This window comes from Euleptes europaea, chromosome 17 (assembly GCF_029931775.1).
Source record: "Euleptes europaea isolate rEulEur1 chromosome 17, rEulEur1.hap1, whole genome shotgun sequence".
NCBI classification, from domain to species: Eukaryota; Metazoa; Chordata; class Lepidosauria; order Squamata; family Sphaerodactylidae; genus Euleptes; species Euleptes europaea.
Genome location: NC_079328.1, coordinates 16,207,322 through 16,235,109, shown reverse-complemented (window position 1 = coordinate 16,235,109; position 27,788 = coordinate 16,207,322). Strand labels below are relative to the sequence as shown.

Here is a 27,788-nt window from a genome sequence, read left to right as displayed (position 1 = left end):
GGCACTTGGTCTCTAAAAGGTTCGCCATCACTGCCCTATGGAGTGGCCATAAGTCAGCTGTGATTTGATGGCACTTTCCCACACCATTTAGAACATCCATATACTGCCACTTAAGGTGGCTAACAGTGCAGTCTTAAATAGTTGCACACTCATAAAACAATGGGGTTAGGATTGCAGTGTAAGACGCTGGAATAATGAAGGGAAAAGACTGTGGGTGGGGGAGTTTCTCCTCAATTTTCCTGGTTTTCTTCCAGGCCTTCACACCTATAGCTTGGAGACTCTAAACTACTTTAGATGTAGATAATAAGCAGATACCTGCTAAAATAAAGGTCACCTTCCCCTATTATTAGTATATAAGTAGTATGTTACTGTTGTTCATGTGCTACGCTTTAATCTACATTTTACTATTAAATACTTCAGTATGTTCCTATTACAGTCAAAGAAGACTATTATGTTTTCACTCAGCTAAACTAAATAGATAAAATTGATTGTAAAAGTACTTACTAGTTAGGAATATATACTTGCTTTAGCTTGCTTTCTGCTTCAGCAGCTTTCAAACGTTTCTTAAAACAAAATACAAAAACAGAACAGGTAAGAACATCATCTATAACAATGTTAAAAGCAGCTCTCTCTCAGCAGGAACCACCAAGAGCTATTTTAGCAAAAAAGGAGTCCGTTCACATCTTAGAACCTGGGGCTGCTGTTCATCCCTTTATATTAGCATGACGGATTTAAACAGTTGTTTGTGTACAAGTAAGGCTGCAAGTATTAAGCAGGACATGAATGCAATTAATCCATACATTCAGAAATACGGATGAAAACAATAGGAATGTAATAATATATGAAGCCCTACTAAAGACAGCTTAGAAACCTTAATTATAAACAGGTAGGAGCCTGTGCAAAATTTCTGCTTGTCCTAGAGCTCTTGTGCAAGCAAAAATGCAAAAAAATATCACAATAACCGCTTGCATTAAGTCAACCTTATTGTAACTCCACTTGAGTTTCCACTCGTTCAAGCTCATGCAACCAGTTTCTAGGCCCTACAATATATAGGAAGGAAAGTGCAAGGTGTTGCGCAAGATCACAACACCTTGCACTTAACAGTTAAGAGCGGTTCCTCAGTGGAACAGGCTTCCTCGGGAGGTGGTGAGGTCTCCTTTCCTGGAGGTTTTTAAGCAGAGGCTAGATGGCCATCTGTCAGCAATGCTGATTCTATGACCTTGCGCAGTTCATGGGAGGGAGGGCATCTTGGCCATCTTCTAGGGGTCACTGGGGGTGTGTGGGGGAGGTAGTTGTGAGTTTCCTGCATTGTGCAGGGGGTTGGACTAGATGACCCTGGCGGTCCCTTCCAACTCTATGATTCTATCGCAGCAATGTATAGGAGTTCGGTTACCCAAACAATGTCATACTGTATGGGGGGAAGTGGAGACAAGAGGAAAAGATAATGGAGCAAAAGAGTAGGAAATGGGGACCAGAAGGGGGGGATTCCCCTCTCCTGTGAGTCTTGCAGGTCTCCCTCTTGTACTATGCAGTATCCACATTTACAGCTAAAGCTGCTTCTGCATTTCCCCTAAAATGAACTGGGAAATGAGCTGGAACGGGAAACTGCTGCAGGAATTTCAAAGAAAGCAACTTGTTTTTTCAAAGAGTGAAATTTCTCTAAGTATTTTGCACTGTTCCATTTTCCTGTATAGGTGGAGGACGCCATAATAGAAGGTTAAGAAGACACAAAAGGTTACAGAAATTTGATTAACCAGAAAGCAAATACTGCCTAGACCATCTGACACTACTGTAGGTATCCTGAGCCAAGCTGAAATTGAAGACAGAGGTAATGCCAACTGATAACGCTGAGGTCTTGGAAGGTATTCCTTTCCTTTATCCCTTAGAAGCTCCTTGATCCACTGATCTTGAGCAGCGTAATTTTAGATCTAATGTTTGAGGGATATAAGGACTGCTTGGAAGGTATTGGGCTTCCCACATTTGATGGGAGTTCAGCTCACCCTTACTGACTTAGAGTAGAAAAGAGTAAGTGTCCAGTAGCACCTTAAAGACTAACAAAATTTCTGGCAGGGTATGAGCTTCTGTGAGCCACAGCTTACTTCTTCAGATACAGCTAGAACGTGTCACAGCGGGCTCACCAGCCCAGATCAAGAGTGGGAGGAGGGGCTGCCTCATGGGCCAGATGAGAGCTCTCAAGGGACCAGATCTGGCCCCCAGGCCAGATGTTAGACACCCCTGTTCTAGATAGTTTTTATTGTATTTACTGTATTGCTGTTTTTTAAATTTTATAATCCACATTGATTCGTAGTGAGAAGGGCAAACTATAAAGGAAATAAAGAAATAAATAAAGCATCAAACACCACTGTAATGTCTCAATGACAGAAAGAAGGATATAAGAGATGATTTAAACCATCGTGTACATAATAGCTTTACATTTTGGCAAAGAATGAGTTGGCCTGTAACATAGGCCATTTTCATAAGAGTTATCTGCGCAGGCTTCAACGCTGTCGGGAAGCTCACCACAGATACATGGTGCATTTGTGCACCTTCAGGGTTTCCCTGGCTTTTTGCCAATCATTCACAAACCTGCTTTGCTCCCAAGTTTGGGAACGATTGCAGGAAAGCCTGGGTGGCTGCAGTGTGAATGGGAAAATTCAGATTTTACGACCAAGTGGCAGCCAGTTCCCCTGACACTGTCACCAGGGGCTTTAAACAAATCTGTACAAGAAGACATATCAATATAACATTGACAAAATATCTGTAACAGGTTCACTTAATTCCCAGCTTTCATTTAAAAGAAAAATCTCTACTGCTACTGGCAGCAAAGATTGCCTTGTACTGGAAAAATGCAAAGATGCCTTCTATTGGGCAGTGGTATGAGAAGGTGTGGAACCTTTTAATTTCAGATAAGATATCTTCACAACTCAAAGTAACAAATAACTTATCTTACTCTACAAACTTTTAAATAGATGGCTGCCTTTTCTAGAATATGTAGAGAAGGGGACAACACGAAGTAAACGATGTCCACGAAACTATCGTATGATTTGCATTTATTAAGTCCTGCTAAGTGGTATGATTTCTATAAAAAGCACTGATGTATAATATTGGAATGACGTATAACATTGGAACATATTTTGGAACCAAGTATTGAAACATATCTTAAATGTACAAGGAGGCTTAACATACTGCTGTTGCATTTTTATTTTTGTTGTTGTTGTCATTATAAACTAAACTCAAAATAAAGAGTTATTAAAAAAAAAGTCTCCAGTCCCTGTCCTTGGTGGGGAAACCTGCCATGTGGATGCCCCTTTACCATGGCATCTTAATCAGCAATGGGAAACCACACAAGCCCATCCCTGTGTGGAAACCACCGTGGTCCCAGCTATGCTTTTTCCAGATGTGAGCCGAAGAGGTACCCACTACCATTCAGCCTCAATCCTGAAATTCCCCCCTTTCTGTCTGTCAATCATGGATGTCTGCAAGAAAGGGAGCACGAGTTGCAGATGATCCAGAGAGACAGTGGCTCTGAATATACAGCATTAAATGTCCCACCACCTAAGTTACCCCAATAGGAATTCAGTACAATGACCATTCCTTAGAATTAAACTGTACAGCTCTTACCTGTTGAACATAGCGGTCTGTTGTTTTCCACATATAGTAATACTCAATTATGCTGGTTAAGGACTTCCATGGAAGCTTAGAACAATAAAAAGAGGTGTCACAAAGATCCACCAAGAAGAGACCAGAAGAACTGAATGTATAATCGTGGTTAGGATTGGAAAGTTTCTGAGTACAAACTAGACCTGGGCAAAGTTGGGCACGAAATGAACAAAAACACGGTTGCGTTTTACCTGTAACTGTTGTTGATCAGATGGTCACCTGTGCAGTCACGCATGGGTTCTGCACATGTGCAGGCCAACCATAGAGAGTTTCTTTCAAGCTCCAAGAAGCTTAGTGCACTCCTTCCCCCTCCCGCACGCCAACTTGCCACCATCTTGCCATTAAATGAAGGAGGTAAGAGCACCCCTCCTTTAGTTTCTCTATGCCACCACTGTAGAAGCATATGGTGGGCAACATTTTAACAAAAAGAGCTCACAGCGGAACAGGAGGGAGGGATGTGTGACTGTGGTGAGGGGGTGCACAAGCAATCTCTGTTTCTAGTGATCTGGCCATTCCGATCAGTTGCTTGCCATAGAGGCGAACGTTCTTGTTGGGGAATAAGACGTAGGTTTAGCCATTGTGTCCTCTGGGGATGGCTCACATGTACAATTATAATCTGGTCAGTATAATAGGACTGTTTATAATCATTGTGGGGATCAAAGCAGGGCTGTGTACCATCCTCTGGATCCAGTGCCAAATAGGGAATGCAACACATTGATGCCAGTGGAGGGTGTTGGGGTTATAGGGAGGTTCAGTTGGATCCAAGCAACAACGTGTGTATGGATCCTTTGTCATGGCCATCCTCATGATTTTCCTACAGGCACAGCCAGTTGTATTGTTGGTAATGGTCAGGGTACAGTTCAAAGTCCATTGACTCTGAATGTTGCAGCACTGGGGGATGATTTGTTTGTGTCATGTTTTTTTAATGGGCTATTCAGAGGAGCTGCAGTTTGATGCACCGTGAGTCGATGTTGAAGTTTTGACAGGGTTTGACGATGGACCCAGTGTTGACAGAATGGGCCTCAGAGTGGTTGGAAAGGAAGAGGCACACACTCGTCTCTGGAGTTTGATTACCAGGTCCCTCTTTGCCACTGGCAGGAGGTTTTTGGGGCGGAGCCTGAGAAGGGTTTGGGGAGGGACTTCAATGCCATAGAGTCTAATTGCCAAAGTGGCCATTTTCTCCAGGTGAACTGGAGATCAGTTGTAATAGCAGAAGATCTCCAGCTACTACCTGGAGATTTATAGCTTCACAAAACAAATTAGCCTGCTGCACTAGAACGTTAAACCCAAATAACAGCAGTTATTTGGGTTTAACTACATGGAGGTTGGCAACCCTATTAGGGGCTGGACTCAGTCAATTAACGGAAGCAGAACGGAAGAAAGGGCTTTCTTTCACAGGGTGTCTTTGTGGGAAGACCGGTTGGTGCCTTGCCTTAGGAGTGACCTGCTTGCAGATGGAGCACTTTTGAGACACTGTGCTTGTTGCCTAAGCAGAGTAGGCAAAGGTGTTTCAAAGTAAATCTCCCCAGCAAGGGGAGAATAGTGACAAGGTGGCTAGTTCCAAGCCAAGAGGAGACTTGGCTTACAGGTTCTTACCAACAAGCCTCAAGTAGTTTGCCAGTCCTTGAGACAGAGAACTGAGGGAGGGGCGCTCCTTCCTCCTTTTTTTAGTTCCAAAAAGGCCCACACTTGGTGTTGGTAAGGACCAGGCAAAGCTTCTTGGAGCTTAAAAAAACTCTCCACAGTTGGCTTGCGCATGTGCAGAATTCACATAAGACTGCACAGGTACCATGATGTTGAACAAGGGACTTGCTTAGGCTACTCGAAAGGTGAAATATTTTCCTCACAGTCAACAAAATATGCTATAGAGAAACAATCAAATTCCAATTTGCAATAATCTAATCACGTGTAGAATACTGCCCATGACTTACTGGATGTGCCTACTTACAAAATCTTGCTGAATATCAGTAAAGTCTTTCCCATATTTTTCAAGGGCTTCTTCAAAGAGATTTGCCTCAGATGCCGACCACTCCTCCATCTCATCCCTGCACAAGACAGGCCCACCCTGTGGCACAAGTGCAGAGATCGCCTTGGATATGTCGTAGACATTTTTGTGCAAAGTGTCCATGGCGTGGAACTAAATTTTTTAAAAAACAACCAATCAAATATAGTTAAGTGTAAAAAAAAAAGTTGCAATGCAGAGAAACATTTAAAAATCAAATGGCTATGATGGAACTTAGGTGGGCTATACATAAGGTTACATTCCAGAATATATCTTACCTTAAAATAAATGTATTTTATAGGAATGTGAAGGCCCAATGTGATAGCTTAAAACAGGGGTGGGGAACCTTTTTTCCACCAAGGGCCATTTGGATATTTATAACATCATTTGCAGGCCATACAAAATTATCAACTTAAAAAAGTTTCTTGGGCAGTCCTAGCAGCTCTATAGCTAACGACTCTTCTGCAAAGGGGGCAAAATGTTCCTTTTCTCGGCAAAACAAACTCACATCTGCCTTGAACAGAGGCTATTCCTGTCCATGGGAGGGGGTGGATCACCAGTCTTAGATCCTTCTGAGAGAACTGCCAGGACCCACGAAGGGCCAGACCAAATGATTCCGCGGGCCTTAAACGGCCCCCGGGCCTGACATTCCCCACCCCTGGCTTAAAAGAAGGAAATGCTTTTCAGTGGATGCTTTTACACTGTCAAATATTGGGCCTTTGTATGCCTGTGAAAACCTTTTCTCATATTTTCAGCTGAAACAGTTAGCATTTGCTATAAACAGGTCCTGCTGATCATAGGAAAATTCCTGTCTGGTTGGGTCAGTCTGATCAGTAAATGAATCCAGAATATGACCATTCTGAGGCACACCAGTTGATCAGAACAAAAGAGGAATTCACCAATAATTGGCTGCCATCTCCCAAGGCGTGATTAGGGAGGTTTGGGGGTCTGAACCAAAAGGAGGTTTCCAGCCAGTGCAAGTATTGTTGAACATGTATTTGCAGCATGAACATAAGGTACTTACCATGTGAACAGGATAAAGGAAGGGGCTAAACAAGCTCATAAGATAATTACTGGAATAGATCCAGGTTCATCAGAACCTTCTATATCTGACGAAGTGACTCTCAAAAGGTCATACCCCGGAAATATCGTTTCTCTCAAAGGTGCTATTAGACTCAAATCTAGCAGAACCTTCTAGAATGTTCTGGAAGGTATCAACAACCCACACCAATAAGGTGGGGTCTGCTCACTGATTGGGTATTTGTCTGTGGCAAAAGCTAGATAAGGGGAGTTTATACTTCAGAAGGTTATAAAAGGCTAATTACACAATAGGATATTCTTCTTTCTGTACTTGTTACACTCTACATTCTATTCTTCTTTGCCTTTCTCCTTGCTGAGAGGGTTGAACATTGCCACCAAAATATCTCCATGACCACTCTGTGCAGACAATGACTGGCAAACTCATTCTGTTTGATGTTGCATTCTTGCAAAATGGCCTTGTATTATGCAGGCTCATCACTGTAGCATGATATTATAAGTTTTAACAGAGGGCTGTTGTTGTATTGAGGGGTTAACCAACACAGACATGATTAAACTAGCCTCGGTGACACAAATCTTCATTTATGCTCAGCACAGGAGTTGTTAACTATGTGGCATCTTTCAAAAAGGCAAGTAAATAGGTAACAGCATTTAGTATCTGTGTCTAGTTCTTCCCAAATGTGCTTCCTTTCTGTCCCTGCAAGGTTAAAATATCCCCTGGGGTACACCCAAGTTTGTCAGTATGGAACATAAACTTCACAATGGTTAAAAATAGCCTATGTATTCTAATAAAATATATTTATTTACATTTGCAAGCTTTTCAAACTGAACTTCCACAAGCAGAGAGGGCTCATCCCTGGTATATTCACAATATTTTTTACTGGGACAGGAAAATACTTTCCATTTTCTCATACTCATAAATCATTTCTACTTCAGAGGCCTTGAAGTATCTCAAGCATAATTACCAGAATAAAAATGTATTTTAGCCAGCAAGCAAATGAGAAGGCAGGATGTTTGTATCATTGGTTTAAGTCATCTCCAAATCCACAGTGTGAAGTGACTTCATATATACAACTTCTCAATTATACACATACTCTCACACATACACCCATGTATATATGTACACACACAAATATAAAAACACACCGATCAACCATGTAAAATGCTGCAAGTCAACTTAAGTTTTAAAATTTGATATCACAAGATGTTCACATCTCCTAAACCAGGGTGCTTGTGGGTGCCATGACACCCGCTGACACCTTTTCTGGTGCCCATCAAGTGTTTTTAGGAAGTGGGTGGATCCAGGTGGTGCTTTTGCCCAGCAAGGCTTCTGATTGGCCACTGGAGATTTGATTGGCTGTGCAGATATTTTTTAAATGTTGCTTTAGCTGCAGCTGCCACCACAACCCAAGGATCTGCACTGTGTAACTGAAGTTAAGCTGTGGCTGGCCCTGCTTCCTGCAGCAGCCATTTTATGGCAGCCATTTTATTGCTTTGCCCACCATGCCATGTCAGAATTCCAAATGTGTCCGCAGGCTCAAAAAGTTTGGGGACCTTTCTCCTAAACCATACATCATTCTGATGATTTGCTCTCTGTCTGCCCAACACACAGCAGAAGTACTGCATTTCACTGGACATCTAAGACCAGTTATCAGCTTCAATTCACAGTACTGGTGATTACCTACAAAGCCTTCAATGGCTTGCAGGATCACCTCTCCTGCTCCACCACAACAGCTTTGCTCACACGAATAAAGCCTTCTGAAGGTGCCACCTTGCAAATGGATAAGATCACCAGGTGCCTGTTCACATATATTTTCTATGGGGGGTCCCACCTTGTGGAATGCTTGTGTCAGGAAGTCAGGAAGGATCCCACTCTTTTACTATTTCACAGAAATGTGCAAAGAGCATTTCTATAAAGAGGACTATCACTTAATGGAACAATTCAGGAGGTCACTTTTATAAGGGATGGTGCTGCTGCAGTCATCTTGGTTGTGGGCTTCCTAGAGGCACCTGATTGGCCACTGTGTGAACAGACTGCTGGACTGGATGGGCCTGGGACTGATCAAGCAGGGCCTTTCTTATGTTCTTAATTATAATGGGCCCTTTCACACATGCTGAATAGTGCACTTCCAATGCACTTTAACGATTGTTTGCAAGTGGATTTTGTCATTTCACACAGAAAAATCCAGCTGCTAAATGGATTGAAAGTGGATTGAAAGCGGATTGAAAGTGCATTATTCAGCATGTGCAAAAGTGCCCTGTTGTTTACTGTATGTATCACCTTGTTTTTACTGCATTATCTTCCACCTTTGTCACCCAGTTTCTGCATTATATGTCATGCCTCAGACACAATTGTTTGTTTGCACTGTTTTCTAGTTCTGTAATCCTAATCCTATTGCATTGTTTATTGGATGTCTTACGCTGTCTGATCAAACTGTGTTTTTTTTATAATCCACCTTGAGTCTCAACAAGACAGGTAGGCTATAAATGAAGAAAACAAAATTCTCACCAGTGTGATATCCCTAGAAGCTGCTGCAGCACTCATGTGTAAACTTGGCTGCCGAACAGAACTACTGCAGTCTAGAGCACGAGCAAATGTACCAACAGATCTAAGGAGAAAGCAGAATCAATTTTCTTTGCAACAGCAAAACACAAAGATGAAATCTGCAAAGAAAACATATCTTTAGCAAAAAAACAGATTGCCATTCACGTTCCTTTCATTAATGTATTTCAGGCAGAAAGACAAGAGGATTCCTTCTTCCCTCTAGAACATAATCTTCATAATGTAAACTGGGATGGTCCTAAGGATTCTTCCATGCTTATGAAAGCTGCATAATTCCCTCCATTCACAGGGAAGTAATTCACTGCAAAAGCATTCTGATCAGTCTTCCTGCTGCGCTTGTCTAGAGTATTGCCTCTGCCACATGTTCTGAAGTTAGAGTTCTACCAGATCTTGGGGGCTTCCTCGTGAAACAAACTGATCTTGTGCTTCCTGACTGCATATATAAGCAGCTGATAAATAGACTATAAAGACTAAAACATATGTGTTCCTTGGATGATCCTGGAGCTCTACACTGCCAATCATATGGCACTCAGATTTAGCTGAGACTCCTGTCACATTCAGCATCCTCAGTCATCTCCACTGAAGTAGAGGCTGACATATGTGGGAAACTGGAGGTACCAAGGGGTTATCGAGAGTCTAATCTTTGTTGACCCAATAGGCCAACTCTTTGAGACTGTACCTCTTAAGCTACTTGACTTGATGTGTGACCTTAATATGGAAGAGAAGTAGCAATCTGTAAGTGTGTGACTTGCCCAAGGTCATCCAGCAAACTTCCATGGCAGAGTGGGGAGTCAAATCCTAGTTCAACACTAACCACTGTGCCACACTGATGCATCCAGAAACTCCCCCAGAATAACATGTAGCTCCAGCAGGATGACAGTGATAAAAGATGGCATCACTAAATTGCTTTGGCAACATCATGTTCACGGTCAGATGCGCAAGCTTTTGTTGAAGAAGCCAATCAGCTGATACCAATCAAAGACAAGCCTCCATAAGCCATAGATACCACACAGATGGAAACCATAGTGGAATGGGAGAGGAGTCTGCAGAGGAACATGGAGAACCATAATGCCTTAAAAACAGCTCCAGGGACATATCTGTAATCCTTCTCATGGAATGAACTCTCCAAAACAGGCTTTTATGTTGAATTTGCAAACTTTAAGCAAAAAGAGGGGGCTGCACCAAAACAAAATGCAACGAATGGTGCAAGGGAATAAAATTTAATAAATAAAGTACCCCTACGTGTTTTGCACAAGCATCTTCAGGGGGATTCCATCCAAGCAAGAAAACAATTATTTTGATTTTTGTCTCTGAATTTGCAATCTTACAAACAAAACAAAAAATCTTAACTTTCAAATAAGGGGTAATAGAGAACAACAGTGATTACCTGTCCTATCACAGAGATTTCCACATAAAAATGTTTGTTTCCAGTGCAGCAAACTGAAATGGGGAACTGTGGTACCTTTAACCAAGCACTGCTGGCAGATTATGCCTACTGATTCCTACAGTCCACTGACAGGTGAAAATACATTTATCTGTCTGTCAGTCTATACTACAAGTTGTGCTTTTGAAATACATTTAAATTGAGTAAGACTTTGGGGGAGTACTAAGCAGGAGAGGTGAGTAGCAAATGCGGAGTGCCAGAAAAGCGTGCTTGACTAGCAAGTTAAACCATTATTAAGGTACTGTCTACAATACTATTGATTGAAAGGTGGTATATAAATGTTAAAACTACCCTGAGGGCACTCTCTTTTTAAAGCAAGCAAGTGGAGCAGCAAACAGAACTTCTTCCCTAAGACAGAAAATATTTGATTGATAGAATAGCTGTCAAAAAGGAAATCAGCAGCTAGAGACAAAATGAGCAGATCTTTTTCCTTACCGTGCTACTACAAGGAACTGGTCTATTTGTTTGTCTATTAGTGGATTAAATGCCCCCCAAACTTTAGTTTCAAGTTTGGACTGGTCTCTGCCATCATCCTCACCTAGAAAATGAACCAAATCAAAAACAGTTTAGTAAAAAAAAAAAAAGAAGGCAAAAGAAATCAACATACTGATTTGAGGCTCTCTCAACATTGCTTAGAAAATACTTTAAATGTTGCTGTCATTGTTGAAATGCTCCATTATTCTGCTTCTCTAGTAGAATCTAACACCCACATTACACAAAATACAGAAACATGGGAGATCAAGAGGAGTACATGTCCACCCTACAGCAATACAGAGTCACCCCTTGAGACAGCTCCCTCCTCTCAAATGTAACCCTTTAATCCATACCAAACATAATGGGGTCCAAAGTGTATGTCACTAAATAAAAGAATTAAGTACCCTAAGGTCAAAAACAGACATACATAAGGGCCAAAATTGATACTAAGTGCAAATGATCTTAGAGCCCTGATCAGTCCTTGTCTAAGACAAAGACCCCCTGAGAACCTGATGTATCGTGATCTTGAGGGAAGAGTAAAATAATTTGGTGCAGATGCTTTCTGGAACAGTCAATCATGGAAAATAGCAAGAGGAATCTCAGTAGAAATTTGTGACTTAATGCTTCTGCCCTGATTCTTCTAGTGGTATTGGGGTGAGATGATTTGCGGATGATAACTGATGGATAAGAGAGGGTTGCTTGACTGTTTTCCAGCTCTTGTCACTCTACCCCGTTACCACTGCCGATTTGCCCCTAGTTGGGACTTGACCACAGAACTCATGAGAAAAGCAGCTCATACTCCCAGCTACTGTTTCCTCTCAGATAACGTTGCTCTGAGGAAAAATGACAAGTGGTACATAACTGTATGAGACAGAGACTGTGAAACATGGAGTTCTGTCCCAAAAGAGATTACTACCTTTGTTCTGCTAAAGAACAAATTGTTGTATTTTCTTCATTTTCCTTTTCTTCCTTTTATGCTGCTAGCAGATAGCTATATTAAAATAGGCTGCCCCTTTTCTCTGAAAGCATTAGCTTATATCTTAAGGCTTTCTAAGTTTCTCCTGCATTTTTCTAGCTTTAAAATAAATACTGTTGCCTACTGTTCCAAAACAAATATGTGGAATAGACTTGCCAAAGGATCTTGTCAAGTATTTGCATAGGGGGGAAACCCTTTCAGAAAAGAAACATTATGTTTCCAGAAGTTTTCTAGCTATATAAAACATTTTATTGAAATAAATGCAGGGTGAACAGCTTGCATATGTTGCAGATATAAGGCATTCAGAATTTTTCAGTAATATTAGAAACATGTCAGTCAAAATACAACAAAGACTCTACAGAAGCACTAAAGAAAACTTAACTCTATAAAACTTCTGATGCTTGTGTAAGTACGGGGTTAATGATTTCCTTGTGTCAAATCCCGAAGGTACAAATGACAAAGCAAATGAGAGGGCCTGTTCTTGCGCCCTGGGAACCAAAATCAGACTGGGAGGCTAGCTCATCAATCCCCCTCCCCCCAAAAAAGGAGGTCAGGTCCACATAAGAAAAGTAATCTTCACCTCTCCCGGATGACAGGTTACAGCCAAACAAGAACAGTATCTCCAAAAAAGGAAAAAGTATGAATGGTTAAAGATGGGCAAAACAACAACAACAACCCTTGAGCAAAACTTCTCTCAGGCAATAACCTTCCATCTTAATTCTGAATATGTTTCAATTGTTGTGGCCAACTCAAAATATCCTGTCAACCAATTCCACTCTCTCATTCATCCCATCCCTATGTTCTGTTCATGAGGCAGTGACGTGGCCCTTACTACTCTCATTGATCAGACCATCAGCAGTTTTGCAAAGAAACCCTGGTTGCTTACACATGCCAAAAGATTTGATCAGATGAATCTAACAGAGCCAGCCTAATAGAGTCCAATATTGTTGTTTTATTTTTAAGTTTAGTAGATCCTGAACAGAAAAGTGTAGTGAACTGCAGATCAGGAAAGACAGGGAAGAATGAAGGTTTGAAGATATTTTTTATGGAGATGACAGAATGTTCAGGAGGATGGGGAAAAGGTGAAGAAGCAAGACAGAGCAGGTGAAGAAAGGAGCAGATTGGGAGTTCAGAAATTGCTCCAATATGAATATGGAATTTGAATATGGGATTGAGAAACAACCCAAAGAGCTTAGTGTCCAGCACTAGAACTGTTTTGAGATGGAGAGGAAGAGGACCCTTGAGACAAGACTGGACAATTGGGTGTTGTGGGCTGGTGAAACAGAGAAGGTTGGTTTTTATACCCCACTTTTCTCTACCTTTAAGGTGTCTCAAAGTGGCTTATAATCACCTTCCTCTCCCCACAACAGACACCTTGTGAGGTAGGTGGGGCTGAGAGTTTGGAGAGAACGGTGACTGGCCTAAGGTCACCCAGCAAGCTTCATGTGGAAGAGTAGGGAATCAAACCCAGCTCTCCAGATTAGAGACCGCTGCTCTTAATCACTACACCACGCTGGCTCTCTAAAGCTAGACCTACCCAAACAGATTAAGCCATTTCACAGTTGTATACAGTTATAGAAAGACTGCATGTATTTATAGAAGTGATTAAATGTTATAAATGTTTCGCTAATAAAGAAGTGAATCAGCCTTTGTTTATCCAATCTGACAAATGCTTTAAATATCTAAAGGGATAAAACTCCATGTTGAACTGGTTTAAACAACCGACTGAAGAAATGAGGGATATTGTACATGGTTATGGGAACAGACTGACAGAAGAGATGCTAGTGAATCAATGGGAATATTCATGGACTGGGTGCTGGCACCATTATGGGAGCCAGTGTGGTGTAGTGGTTAGAGTGTCCAGCTAGGGTCTGGGAGGCCCAAGACTGAATCCCCATACTGCCGTGGAAGCTTGCTGGGTGACCTTGGGCCAGTCACACATTCTCAGCCTAACCAATCTTACAGGGTTGTTGTAAGGATAAAATGTAGGAGGGGAGAATGTTCTAAGTCCCTTTGGGTCTCCATTGGGGAGAAAGGCAGGGCATAAAGGAAGTCAATAAATAAACTCCCACCCCGAAAAAAGCAGCCTTGGTTAATATTTAGAAAGCGTATGAAGATCTTTTAACATATCCCCCGTGGTCTGCATTTTTACCAATTTAACTGAGTATAAATCAGGACTTGAATTTAGTAAGTTTCTTGTATGGGTATTAACTTTAAAAAGTTGGAACTGTTACACTAGTGTGTGTGTGTGTGTGTTTAGCAGTATAGAACTTGTCAATGGATTAATGAAGTCCTGTTATCAAAGTCATGAAAGTGTAGATAAGTGTGTGTGTGTGTGTGTGTGTGTGTTTAGCAGTATAGAACTTGTCAATGGATTAATGAAGTCCTGTTATCAAAGTCATGAAAGTGTAGATAAGTGTAGATATTTAGCACAACCTTTTACAGGAGGTGGTCCACAGGTGGAAGGCTCTCAACGTATAGTCCAACACTTCCATGAGCTCTTTTCCCACGATGATATAATTTCTTTATGGATGTAAGCAGAAATGAGACATGAAGTTACCTTCTTGCAGTAAATCTATTATGTCAGCTTGGTACTTGTTCCCAACTCTGATCTCTCCTTTATCAGCCAGAAGAGTCTTCTGTTGTGGATCATATACTAGTGAATAAAAAAAGAAGTCCTAAAAATAAAAAAAAGCATAGTGGCATTAGTATTCCTAGTAGAAAAGAGCAAGAGTCCAGCAGCACCTTAAAGACTAACAAAATTTCTGACGGGGTGTGAGTATTCCTGACAGCTCAAATCTTGTACTCTGTTTCAAAAAGTACACTGTACCATTACTAACCACCAAAAGACTTGTGCAATGCAGTTTTCAATGGAGATACTTTTTACTGATTTTCCTGCAACCTAGGATGCTACATAAGATCCCTGAATTCAGCATCAAAGTAGTAATGATCTCAGTTGCCTTGTGCATACAAGGCAGGGGATATGTCTGGCTAGCTGGAGTGAAACAGTTTAATGCTTACACTTCGTCCACAGTCCATGTGCTTTGACACCCATCCACCCCACTCACACATACAAACCCTGATGTACTTGTATGCCAGAGGGGGGAAATCCTCATGCTGCCTTTCTGCTTACAGAAGGGTATGGAATCAGACAATCACACTTGGTAATTCAGATACAGGTTACTCAGCTTTATTCAAAGTGTTATATGGTAGAGGAAGACAACACAGTTTTTCATAAGTTCAGCACAGGCTTATACAGTATCTTCATTAGGCATACATGAGTCAGTTTTCAGGTGATTTATGTAGTCTCCCAGGAAACAATTGACTCAAAGAATGATTCTTTCATCATTGGAGCTCTGAAGACTCTTCCACAGTTACCCTCAATACGGAAAGATGCTGGTCAGCAGGATGTATAGCTCATCATTCTTGCTCAGAGAAATGTTTCTTATATACAGTGTGTGAATTATTGTTCTATGGAAATAGGCCAGTTTTGAGTCTTCCCAAACAGAACTCTGATCAGGGAATGACTGAAGGAAAGATTTTACACTTGCTTCTGCAAGAACAGCCAATTTTCTCTCCCAAGCAAATAGTGGCTGCCTTCTGAAATCACATTAAACCATAGGTTTATTGAACTCCAGTTCATTGTGATGTCTGAGTGCTGGCCACTGGTCATCATGTCCAAATGCTGCCAGCTTTTCTCAATGCTATAAACCAAGCGTATTAACCCTCTACTGAAAATGTCACCTCTGCATCATCGCCCTAGCTGACAATGTTGACAAGCTTTGTCATTTACTGTTTATGAATAAGGCTCCATCCCTGCCAGTGCTCAACTTAGGCACATCAACTTTTGTCTCTTCCTTACAGATTTCCAGGGAAGAGTTGCCTGACTGGGAAGAGGTGGAAGGGGAAGGGGCAGACACACATGGTACCCACGGACCCGGCCGTAGGAGAACCAAAAAGCCTCTATCACAGGGCCATGCGGAGGCCACTAAACCCAGAAGGGAGCAGCTCTGCACAATTGCAAACTTTTGAGCAGGCAGCAGTACACCAAGGACATGGGGGCTGAAACATCTAGGGACTTGCCAAAACCTAAATGAAGCACAATGAACCTATGTCCATGCTCAGAACAGCAGCTCAGCATACTTGCAGAGGCCACTGGTACTTTGTGGACCAATGCAGACATAGAATCATAGAGTTGGAAGGGGCCATACAGACCATCTAGTCTAACCCCCTGCTTAATGCAGGATCAGCCTAGAGCATCCCTGACAAGTGTCTGTCCAGCCCCTGCTTAAAGACTGCCAGTAAGGGGGAACTCACCGCCTCCCTAAATAGCTGATTCCACTGTCAAACAACTCTTACTGTAAATAATTTTTTCCTAATATCAAGCCAATACCTTTCCGCCCACAATTTAAACCCATTACTGTGAGTCCTATCCTCTGCTGCCAATAGAAACAGCTCCCTGCCCTCCTCTAAGTGACAGCCCTTCAAATACTTAAAGAGAGCAATCATGTCCCCCCTCAACCTCCTCTTCTCCAGACTGAACATTCCCAACTCCCTCTGCCTTTCCTTGTAGGGCTTGGTGTCCAGGCCCCTGATCATCCTCATCACTCTCCTCTGCACCCGCAGGATTCTGTCCACATCCACATCTAACATTGTCTTCACGTATTGTCACATACAGATGCCCTGGAAGGGTAAAACTGTCTTCTAGTGTAGCTGCTACAGGAAGCTACTGTATATTCACCGTATCACACACAAAGCCTGGAACCTGCCCATTCATCAGCCTTTTATGTCATCAAATCGCCCCAATAAGTCTCCGCTAGACCAGCAACCTCATTGACATGAAAAGTCTTGGGGTCACAGCAGGACATGCAAGGCTATGTGTGGGGCCAAAACTTGCACACACACCCCTTCTTAATATATATATATAATCTCGCCTTCAAGGGAGGCAGTGCTCAACAGCTATGCAGAACTGCCACCGCCCATGAAATCAGGGCCCAAGGAGGGGGAGTAGAAGGGAAGAAAGAGAGAACTGTGTTCTATTTCCTCTTTTGATTGAAGATGCTCTTCTTCTGCATGGTTCACTGTTACAGAAAGAAGGAAAATGTTCCATGTTAGCACTAATTGCTCAGGTTTACACATTTTTATTTCTACTTTTTCCCCCCTCATTCTCTGCACTGCTGTGAAGTTCCAAAGCTTCTTTTCAGTGCTGATAATGTAACATACAGTTGTATTATTAAACACCCAAGGTTTTTTTCTCATGGAAAAGCATGCAAAATTGGATGGGAGGATAAGCTGGCTCCACTGAGCTAGGACTGCAAGTGTTTTAAAGATGACTGTGGAAATAAGTGTCAAGAACACACATTCTAAGCAACAAATAGATACATGACAAGTGAAATATTGTTCTCTGGGAGAAACTTCATTAATTGCTATTTGTTGGGAACCTGGAATTTATGTGTAGGGGTCACTTTGTCAAATGATATTCACTATCTACAGTGCCTAGATGTGGGGTGCTTAGGAACTACCATCTTCTCTCCCTTTGGGACTGGCAAGAAGAAGAAGAGTTGGTTTTTATACCCTGCTTTTCTCTACCTTTAAGGAGTCTCAAAGCGGCTTACAATCGCCTTCCCTCCCCCTCCCCCACAACAGACACCTTGTGAGGTAGGTGGGGCTGGGAGGGTTCAGAGAACTGTCACTAGCCCCAGGTCACCCAGAAGGCTTCATGTGGAGGAGTGGGGAATCAAAGCCGGTTCTCCAGATTAGAGTCTGTCGCTCTTAACCACTGCACCATGCTGGCTCTCCACAAGGCACAAGATAAAAGGGCAGGAAGCGAGTTCAGTGATTGTATTCTGTGGGTGGCAGTATTGAAAGCCGGCTGATGACAGATTAGCTCTCAGTAGGGAGTGGGGAGATGGAGGGCAGAACATGTTTGTAAAGCACTTAAAGAGTGTTGGACTAGTATCTAGGAGATCCAGATTCAAATCTCCACTCTGCTGTGAAATTTACTGGGTGACTTTAGTTACTCTTTTTTTCAGTCTAATCTGATTCATAGGGTTGTTGTAAAGCTAACATGGAGGAGGTGAAAACCATGCATGCAGCACTGAACTCCTTGGGTGGAATAAAGGATGCAAGGGTGGGATAAAAATGTGCTAGATAGGTTAAAAAGCCAGCTAGCATTTTCCCACAAGAAAACAAACCTGGAAAGGGGTAGGGGACAAGGAAGTTGCAAAAAATCACCGCCCCAGCCACGAAGCATCTAAAAAGAGAAGAGGCAAATAAGCAGTGTCTTGATGGCACTCACAAAATGTGAAATAAATAAATAAACCTATATCGCCCTGACTAATCTTGCCTGAGCTTGGAAGCTAAGCAAGGTTGGTCATGGTCAGTACTTGGATGGGAGACCACCAAGGAAGACTAGGGTTGCTATGCAGAAGCAGGGATTGGCAAATCCCCTCTGCTCATCACTTGCCTTGAAAACCCCATCAGGGGTCGCCATAAGTCGGCCGCTACTTGCTGGCACACAAGTAATTAATTATGCAACATAGGAAGAGCTCTGCTGGATCAGACCAATGGTCCACCTAGTCTAGCAACCTTTTTCACACCGCTGCCAACCCTGGAGAGACAACGAACAGGGCACGGATGCCAAGGCCCTCCCCTTCTGCTGTCTCCCAGCAGTGGTATCCAGAGGCTTCTTGCTTCTGTAGTTGGAGGTTCCCTTCAGTCAGCATGGCTAGTAGAGGTAAACAGGCAGGCAAAAATGGCTTTAGAAAGTGCACTGCCCCCAGTCCATCCGTCCCCTGGATGGAGAAGGAAAAGAGCAGGCTTGCCGCAGCTTCTGCCAAGCTTCTGCCTGCTGCAACAGTTTGGCTGCTCCTGTCCGCCTCACACCTTACCCACCTTGTGCGAGGAGAGGGCCGTTGGGGTGAAAGCCACTTCCTCCTGCATGTAATGGAGAACTATTAAGCTCTTCTACAGTAAACGGAAGTGAAAACATGAAGCTGAGTCAGACCCCAGGTCCAACAAGGAGAAGCACTGTAAAGTATATCTGGGGCTCAGGTAGAATTCTTTACATCCCATATGTTTACATCCTCTATTCAGCCTGTCTCTCTCAAGGACATTCAGAAGGAAGAGGAAGACGGAGAAGAGGGAGGAGGAGGAGGAAGCTGTGACTAGCCCAAGGTCACCCAGCTGGCTTCATGTGTAGGAGTGGGGAAACAAATCCAGTTCACCAGATTAGCATCCGCCACTCATGTGGAGGTGTGGGGAAATCAAACCTGGTTCTCCAGATTAAAGTCCACAGCTCCAAACCACCGCTCTTAACCACTCCAGATTAAAGTCCACCGCTCTAAACCACAGCTCTTAACCACTACACCACACCGGCTCTCCTACACCACGCTGGCTCTCCTAACATGAGTGGAGGATTCAGTTCTGGGTCTCCAAATGTAGCTCTAAACTGCTACCCCGTGAAAGAGTGGCAGGAAGTCTTTTGCATAAAGGCATAAGCTCTATCTGAGGGTGAAAGTCCCTCCTGTTGGGCAGGGGGATACAAGCAGCTTAATAATATTGCCTCTGAAGTTCCTACAGGTCTGTTTACAACTTCAACAGAGCACACTGTTCATTGTAGGAATCCACCAAGAAAGGAACAAGAGAACCCCTTTCAAGACACTTTATAAGGGATGCCAGTTACACCAGATTGTGAAGCTGAAACCACCTAGCAACTTTCAAGCTATGAGTTCACAAGGGGCCAATGCTTTAAACCGGAGAGCACACCAGCTCCAAGCAGTTGACTCTAGAGAACAGTCAGACAGCAGTGGGAGCTCTGAGTCTCTAGGGGTCCATCTGACTCAACCTAACAAACTAAGTAGCAGCTGGGGAATACCACCTGAACACAGAGGAAGTAGGGAGAGCCGAAGAGTTAAACCTTCTTTAAAGGAAAAAAAATTGCATCAGTCATTGGGCTGAATGGCATCCAGCCCTTCTCCCCTTCTGATCCTCATCCGCTTGAATTAGATTCTTTGAGGACTCTTTCTCTGATCAGTTATCTATCTCTAATATGGAGAAAGACAAGGAACAAGTTATTTCCCTTCTACCCCCCCCCCCTCCAAATGCAGAGGGAGGATGAGAAAGATCATCCTGACCACCTAGGAGGAAGTCTCTGCTGGGTGCATGATTCTGCATTTCTGCCAAGGTCCATTTTTATTGTGGTGATGCCACTCCTCTGCCCAACTATACACCTATAGAGCCAGCATGGCATAGTGATTAAGAGCGGCGAATCTGGAGAATCGGGTTCGATTCCCCACTCCTCCACATGAAGTCTGCTGGATGACCTTGGGCCAGTCACAGTTCTCTCAGAACTCTCTCAGCCTCACCTACCTCACAAGGTGCCTGTTGTAGGGGAAGAGATGTGACTGTAAGCCACTTTGAGACTCCTTAAGGCAGAAAAAAGCGGGGTATAAAAACCTACTTTTCTTCTTCTATACCGTCACAAGACCAAGTCATTAATTCCAACAAGGAGATCAGGATGGGCCCTTATCTGTGGCTGTTTTGTCTGCCCCTAAGTGCCTCTGTGAGGATATTACCTACAGCACTTCTTCACACAAACTGCCTGGCCAAAACACAGGAGGGGACTTTACCTCTGTGAGGCCATTATCTATGATGAGGGAAGGCTCTTTTAGACCATTAGGACAAACCTGTCCCTGAAATGTCAGATTAAAGCTGAGCTTGGTCAACACCATGTACCATCTTATATTACACACTACCTCCCCTTACCTTGACCTACAGCTCCCATGTACATATCTCAATAATGAAGCAAACCAGACCCAGCTCTTGTTGTATTCAACAATACCTCACAGCCAACTGACCCTAGCTTGCCCTCTGGAGGGAACAAAGTGCATTCCTTATGCCATAGCATGAGATTCCTTTGGCCCGCATCCAAAAACCTCCCATTCTAACAGTCAACTTTTGTTCCACTGATCACACCTTACCTGCATTCTGGGCTGCCGAAACTGTCAGAGAAGCTTTGAGCCTTGATAGAGTTCACTGTAGCCTCAATCCGCCCCTCACATGATAAGATGGTGGGCCTGGTGTGAGAAAGACTTGAGTTCAAGAGGACCTATATGTTGACGACGGAGGAAGCCTGCTCCACCTCCAAGGTAGAATTCCCAAAGAACTAGATACATCGGTGCAGAGACTCTTGTCAAGGTGCTCTGAGTAAGCAAGCAGTGCCTTGGAATAGTTCCTTCCCATCTTGTCAGCAGCAGTTGGCCAGATCATACTGGAGAACGTCTTTAACAATCAATGTTGGCTTCTCCCTCTGTGGAAGGAGATGTACCTATTGATGGCCAACCCCGCTGAGTGGGAAGACCAGGGGCATCTTCCAGATGCCCGGTGCAGTATCTGAACACACAGTCTGAGATATAACTCCCTCTGCAGTGAAAGGGCATAGATGAGATGTGGCATCCCTGGCATTTATTTTATTACATTGTTTGTGAAGTTAAGTCTGCGAAGCAGCTAGACCAGGGGTGTTAAACTCATTTGTGACGAGGGCTGGATATGACATGAATGTCACTTGATCAGGCTGGGCCATGTGTACCATAAAATGTAATGCCAGGTACTGGAGATACAAACTTTATAAAAGACAAGGCCAATTAATTATATATATATATTTTACTTTGTTTTTTACTTAAAATATGAGCATGCTTAAAACAATAACACACTTACAGTATTTTCTGTAATTTAACAGTCTTTGATCATTGACACCTCATGACTAGAAGGGTAGCTGCCTCAGCTGGCGAGCTCACAGCGGGCTCACCTGCCCAGATCGGGACCGGTGGGGGGGTGGCTGCCTCGGGGGCCGGTTAAGAGCTCTGAAGGAGCCGGATCTGGCCCCCGGGCCACATGTTTGACACCCCTGAACTAAACAGATGATTGTGTGTGGCTGATGACCAACTTGGCTGGGAGTGACCCAAAGATCTGTATACAAACTTAACTTGCTCTGGGCTTTGCTGCCCCTGTCCATATACTGCAGCTGACCCAATAGGGAGCAGGACGAGTGTGCTCAGGGTGACAAATGAGGATCCTGCACAGTGGTAGGAAAGGAAGCAATAAAAAAATCCAGGATTTTTGAACAGGCTGATTTAAACCAAACAAGCCATAGTTTAAACAAGCTGCAGTTTTTCATGACATCTGAATTCAGCCAATATCTGGCAGCCGAAGTAAACTTCAGTCACAGTGACAACAGGGCGACATCTAGTTAATCCAGCAGCCTGTAAGCCTGACAGCCACGTCTTAATGCTTGAGTTAAACAGGCCATCCAAGTTAAGAGGTCACGACTCACGAGTCTTGATTCAGACACTTCAATATAGGGATTAAGACTGTGGGCTATACTACTCATGTGTATTAGCTCTTGCTGTATGTTTTTATCTTGCTCTCAGAGCAATATATTTCAACTTATGTAATACTATTTATTGCATTTTTTAGAAAGTGGATGGGTCCAGGTGGGGTTTTTTTGCCCACCAAGGCTTTTTAGTTGCCACTGGTGATTCAGTTGGCTGTACAGATTTTTAAAATGTTGCTTTGGCAGCAGCTGCCACCGTAGCTTTCACTATTAGCAGCTGCTGGCATAGGTTCTTACACCTGGTTCAAATCTAGGCATTTACCCATACAACAGTACTAAGGAGTCTGTTGTTATATTTTATGAGTTCCCCTTCCGAAGCCTCCCACTGGTCTCTGGTTGCCGGCACAGGCTGAGATGGTGAGCCGGGAGGTGTTCCGGTGCCCCGGGAGGTGTTCCTGGGGCGTTTTGGCGCCGGTCGGGGGGCGGGGCCGACAGTTAGAATGCCCCTTTTTGTTGTTGAGATACGCCATATCTCCTGTATCTCCCTTTTTGTTGTTGTTGAGATATGCCGTATCTCCTGTATCTTTTGCGCCGGGTAGAGGTTTCGGAACACCGCTGGGTTGCCTCCTAAGCCCGGTTCAGGCATTCCTTTCAGGAATGCGCTGTAACTGTTCCAAGTAAGTGAGGAGTGGCCAATTCATTTTGTTTGCTATTTTGCTCTTGGAAGTACATTATGCAGTTAGCATTACAGTAAAAATCTGATATTAAACATTTTTCTTTATTAGATGGGCAGCCCATTCCTGAAAGGGGGGGCTGAAGCTCCTTTGGAGCACCAGCGTCCCCCGCTGCCAGAGCAGCCACGCCATCCCCCACTGCCAACGCAGCCATGCCAGCAGGGCTTTCCCAGAAGGGACGCCAGTATGGAGGGGGGCATTTCTGGGGGTGGAGCTACCTTTAGGTCCTTTCACGCTGGGAACTCCCCCTTGAGCGGCAGCAGGGCAATGCCACCTTTTCTGGTGGTGCAGCCTCACTGTTTTCAGTGGGGCGTTTCCCCCTTTTTTGGTTATTTTATTTTTTAAAAACATGTTTAGGCTCCACGGTGGCCAGGAAGTCTATGAGGAGGAAGTGTGGCTCCGCCACTCCTGACCCCCATAGATCTACCTCCCCCTTCAGGATTGCACTCTTAGGGGTTCAATAACAAAAAAACAAACAAATCAGCCTTGATGCCACAAAATGTATGACATAGAATCTCTCAACCAGTTTCTGTATCTTAATAAGAACATCTAACAGTTAAAAACATCTGTGTCTAGCTCTTTCCTAAGCAGATTTTCTCTCTCACTGCAAGGCCTGAAAGATCTTTTGGAGTTCATTGAAGTGTGTGAACTTTAAATGGAAATTCAAAAAGTATAGTTATTAACACAGAGATTAAGTGACATGGGGCTGCAACAAACCTGGAAATAACTCCAAATAAACTTTGTTAAAGGGAGTAATGCAAATATTTATACTGGAAAACAAGCGCGTCTCAAGCACTCAATGTTAACACCAGCCAGTGTAGTGTAGCGTTTAGAAAGTTGGACTCAAATTGCCGATCTTCCATGAAACATTCTGTGTGATCTTGGGCCAGTCTCTCTCAGGCTAACCTACCGCACAGTGTTATAAGAATAAAATGGAGAAGAGAAGAGAACCAAGTACACTGCTTTGAGCTCCTTGGATGAAGGGAGGGTTAAAAATGCACTAATTAAAACAAAGAGCGAATATTTACAGAAATATGTGGGAGCAGTGCTGGTGATGTGGCCCATCTATAGTGGATTTTTTTAACATATATTTTGGTCATGTACAAAAATGCTAACCTTTTGGAAACTGATAATTCCGTTTGCTAATGAAATGCTGGGTTGTAAGACACCCATTAGTAATTAACTTAGAAGGGACTCCTCCCTTGGATGATGAACAGATATCTTCTTGTACCAAGGATACCCTCTGGAGCTGGGGGAGGTGGGCTTTTGCTAGTGGGAGATTTGATCATTAGGAATATAGAAAGGGGGTTCTGTGAAGGGCGTTTTGACCACCTGGTGCGAAGGTTGGGGACATAATGTGCTGTCTAGTTAGGTCGATAGCAAGTGCAAGGGTGGAGTCCATGCTGACGCAAATGACACTGAGAAATGTAGCTCTTTAGGTTACTAAGCACAAGTTAATAGGCTAGCCCCACACACAGGGCCAGCTGGTCACAAATTCTGGGTCCCAATATGTGGATAAGAAAATGGTGCTGGGGGAGTTTAAATTTATTTTGGGGACCTTTCTGTTCCAGGTAAATTAGTAGAAAGTGTTATTAAGGACATAGTAAGTAAGCACACTAAGAAATGAAGCCTCCTGAAGAAAATCAGCATGGGTTCTGCAAAGGGAAGTCCTGCCTCACTAACCTTTGGACACTCTATGAGCAGGTAAAGAACTATGTGGATTTCAAAAGGCTCTTGACAAGGTATCTCACCAAAGATTCTGGAGTATGCTTAGTAGTCATGGGATAAGAGAACAGGTCCTTTTATGGATGAAAAATTGGTTACACAGGAAGCAAGAAGTAGGAATAAATGGACACTTCTCACCATGGAGTGAAGTGAACAGCATTCACTTCACTCCTTTGAACATCTCTAGCGTTGAAAACCCCACAGGGTTCCCATAAGTTGGCTGCGATGTGACAGCACTTTCCACCACCACCACATGGACATACCCGAACATTCAGATCGCAGTATTACAAGGAGAACCCAATTGCAGTATTGCTAATGGATACTGTATAGCCAAAGATGCCATTTAAAAATGGCTGTTAATTTATTAGCACTAACAGTGTCAAAGGAATATCCTTTTTGGGGTCCAAATTACTTTTAGAGTAGGCCTGTACCTGTTCCTGAAATCTCAGAAAAGCAGTACCTTAAAATGTAAGAATTTGCAGCAACAAGAAAACCCTCCTAGATGTTAGGTACAGTGTAACTTGTTGGTTAAGAGAATGAGCTGTGAACTGAATGAATGCATCAAGCTGTTTTCATACAGGGAGACCATTAGCATTAGCATGAGACGATCTATCATCTAGCTCATAGATGTTTACTTAGATGACACATCAACCCATGAAGATATGAACCCATCGGGTGGCTTTACTCTTCACCTCCCATCTGTATTACTTTAGTGTTTTTCATGTCCTTTCATGCCTTTTTTCATATGATAGTCTCAAGGCAGGGATGATATTAGCCTACCTTATAGGATTGTTGCAAGAATTACTGCAATAATGTATTTAACCCATTTCAAGCACTAAGAAAAACTGCTGCATAAAATACTAAGTACGGTCTTGATAGCACCACCTTTTTCATATGTAGTGGGAGTGTTCAGGTACTGCTAAATATTGGCAAAAAATTGTGGCAAGTATTTCTACTGGCATTAATTTTAGAATATCTTGTACACCAGAATTATTGTAGTTCAATTATGTTGTAAGCCACTGATATTCACTCAGTGGCTCAGGAGCCACATGTGGCTCTTTTGACATGCTACCCATGGCTTTTCCAAGCATGATTTCCCAGTGTGGCATACATCCCATGTTCCAGCAAAGTGGACAAAGCCACTAACCGGTAGTGCTTGTGGCTGGCAGGTGGTTCCCACCTGGAAACACTGGAGGGACTGGAGAGAGGGTAAGCTGTAGACCTCCGTGAGCCATTGGCCTCATTCAGGGATGGAAAGGCCTTTTCTCCAACACTCCCTTCTCTTTCTCTGTAGCCTCTATGCTCTCGTCCCAGTGCACAGGAAGAGAACAAGCCAATTGCAGAGAAGAGAAAGTAAAACCTCCCCCCGCTGCAGCCACCTAGGGAAAGAGCAAGCTGGCCACAGTGGAGTGGTGGTGATTTTACTCCCCTTTCCCCCAGCCAGATTGCTCTTCTCCAGGTGCCTTGGCAATCTCGCGCTCTATCCTGAGCTCCTGAGCCTCATGCTCAGGAGCGCAAGAGAAAGAGAGGGAAGCCCTTCCCCTCACTCCACAGTGGTAGGAAGAGATAACCCTACATGCTCCGAAGTACTCCGGTAATTTAAAATGTTATAGTAAGATATATTCTATATTTATAGTTAAAGGTAAAGGTAAAGATCCCCTGTGCAAGCACCGGGTTATTCCTGACGCATGGGGTGACGTCACATCCCGACATTTTCTAGGCAGACTTTGTTTATGGGGTGGTTTGCCAGTGCCTTCCTCGGTCATCTTCCCTTTACCCCAAGCAAGCTGGGTACTCATTTTACCAACCTCGGAAGGATGGAAGGCTGAGTCAACCTTGAGCCGGCTACCTGAAACCGACTTCCATCGGGATCGAACTCAGGTCGTCAGCAGAGCTTTCGACTGCAGTACTGCAGCTTACCACTCTGCGCCACGGGGCTCGTATATTTATAGTTACATCATTGTATATGTGTGTGTGGATAGTGGGGTACAGCACAACTAGCCATGAGGCTCTTTTGGTAGACGGTAAGTGCAAATGTGGCTCTCTGTGAACTGCAGAGTGAGTACCATTCCTGTAAGCATTCTGACTTCCATGCAAGAGTTGGTTTTATATGCTGTTAGGACCACTAGCATATTATTCACTACATATTGGCGGAAAAATTCTTACATATATTAAATATATTTTGTATGGTAAAAATGACCACCTATTTACAAAGAAAACTCTTTAAAAGCATTGGAATTCGCAAATAAATGGTTCACCAGACTACAAATTAACCTGTCTAAATTGTTGATGATTTCTGTATAACTTGTATATTACCTTTAAAATGTTATTTTGAGTAAAAGCAATAAAATTAAATGCTAAGTACTATAAGCACAGTAGGACGACAACTTGAAATTTTTCAGTTTTCAAAATGGATTCATACCTCATGTTCCAGATATGATTTAAGGGATTCTGTCTCATTTAACAGAGTAACGCTGCATTTGCCTCTAAATAAAAAAGAAAAGTCATAAGTTGTGGAGAGGAAAGAGTATTTGGAGCTGCTGTATTATAAAAATGCATGTAATTAGAAAGTATATCAAAACTCTTGTACAAAAGTATATTAAAACTCTTGCACAAATCTCTTTAATTACTGAGACTATACCTAATGTGTGTGGCAGGTAAGGATTCCAGCTGCCGTGAGAGAAACAGTTCTCGATGTCGTAGTTGATGTTTCTGTTTCTCTGGTAAATCCACCATTTCTGAGTTTTCCATCTCTTCTTCCATTTCTCCTAGATGAAGGAGACAAGCAAAAGTAATTCCAGATCAACCAAAACACTGTGAACCACTATAACTGGACAAT

General features: G+C 43.1%; 1 protein-coding gene across 2 annotated transcripts in view; it reads right to left on the bottom strand.

Moving 5' to 3' along the window:
* The window catches only part of MTA1 (metastasis associated 1), a 115,361-nt gene that overhangs the window by 61,151 nt on the left and 26,422 nt on the right, over positions 1-27,788 (bottom strand). For both annotated transcript variants that reach the window (XM_056862901.1, XM_056862902.1), the window contains exons 4-11: positions 27,591-27,717; positions 27,372-27,435; positions 14,718-14,835; positions 11,143-11,245; positions 9,210-9,309; positions 5,609-5,797; positions 3,622-3,696; positions 505-563 (exon numbers count right to left, since the gene is read on the bottom strand). In XM_056862901.1, coding sequence (XP_056718879.1) covers positions 505-563; positions 3,622-3,696; positions 5,609-5,797; positions 9,210-9,309; positions 11,143-11,245; positions 14,718-14,835; positions 27,372-27,435; positions 27,591-27,717 — 835 coding nt within the window. The remainder of the gene's footprint in view (positions 1-504; positions 564-3,621; positions 3,697-5,608; positions 5,798-9,209; positions 9,310-11,142; positions 11,246-14,717; positions 14,836-27,371; positions 27,436-27,590; positions 27,718-27,788) is intronic.